General features: G+C 28.9%; 1 protein-coding gene across 2 annotated transcripts in view; it reads right to left on the reverse strand.

Annotated features, from left to right (window-relative positions):
• LOC106460111 (serine/threonine-protein kinase mig-15-like) overlaps positions 1-1320 on the reverse strand; it is a 104864-nt gene that overhangs the window by 74718 nt on the left and 28826 nt on the right. For both annotated transcript variants that reach the window (XM_022386751.1, XM_013919795.2), the window contains exon 3: positions 570-626. In XM_022386751.1, the coding sequence (XP_022242459.1) occupies positions 570-626 (57 nt within the window). The remainder of the gene's footprint in view (positions 1-569; positions 627-1320) is intronic.

Raw genomic sequence — 1320 nt, forward strand, 5'->3', positions numbered from 1 at the left:
AACCTAAACGTAAGTAAGTAATAGTAGTAGAGTACTACTAGTAGTAAAAAACACACACACACACACATATATATATATATATATATATATAGAGAGAGAGAGAGAGAGAGAGAGAGACATACATACATACATATAAAACCAGTTAGCACAATAATTACTCCATTGCTGGGCTGGACCAAACTCTAGTAAATGATATTTGTAACAATAAGAAATACAATAACCTTGTAACTTTACATCAGTCCGAAGTCGCCTTTTTTCATATTTGGTCATTTATTATAAGCGGAAGTGGACAGAAATGTTACATCTTCCGAATTATTTTATATTGATGGGAGAGGTAAGAGTCATTTACGTAATTATAAAATTATTATCCATAAGGAAAATGTTGCACAAAGGATAATTTTCTTTTTGTTATTTTAATAAATACTTAACCTGTTATTTAGAAAGAAGAGTATGAAACGCGACATAAGTAACTTATCTTAAGGTTACTACTGCGCTGTTGCAATCAGATTAACTGTAAGGGATTCTTTAATATTTTTACACGTGTTCAAAGAAAATTAAATTAAATTTACCTCGGTAACGTCCATTATTTTGATTGCTGCTAACTGACCGGTCTTGGTGTGGCGACCCTGAAATAAACAAGGTTAGAAGAAAAACCACATTAATTAGACTTAGAATATAAACATATTTGCCTTTACAAATTTGTCTTTCTATAAGAAGAAACAAAAAAAGTGTCTATTTTTAAATTTATCAACAGAACAAACAAAACTGAAATAATTATGGAATATTTAACGAAAAGGTTGAGTGTATTACTTCTAACCTAAAAATGACCTTTTGAATCTTGTAAAATTGTATGTGTGCATTATACTCAAATCACTAGTAGTAAAAAAAAAAAAAAGAGAAAATGGCTTAAGTGTGATATATTCGAGGTTTCCGTTATTGATAAGTACAATTATATATTATATTATGACTTCTTAATAACTTTTCTTTTTTTTTCTCGAACCTTAACTGCAATTCACAACAGCACCATAAAAACGTTAAATTTCAATACTTGAATAACAACACAATCTCAGAATATACGATTCTTGAGAGGTGGCACGCGGTGGCTTTCCTGTGAGGTGCGAATTTCTGAGCAGTAAAAGTATTTTAAAAGTCAATGGTAAATCTGCAGTCAAATACTTTTTCGCAAAATGGAACTGAAAGAAAAAAATCCTGTTTAATTGATCTGTTGTAGAAATTCTCGAGAAAATAGCTCTTTTTGCTAGAAGGTATTTTAAGTTATAATTATGTATAAATATATATATATATATATATATATATATA

The sequence above is a fragment of the Limulus polyphemus genome, unplaced genomic scaffold (genome assembly GCF_000517525.1).
Source record: "Limulus polyphemus unplaced genomic scaffold, Limulus_polyphemus-2.1.2 Scaffold711, whole genome shotgun sequence".
NCBI lineage: Eukaryota > Metazoa > Arthropoda > Merostomata > Xiphosura > Limulidae > Limulus > Limulus polyphemus.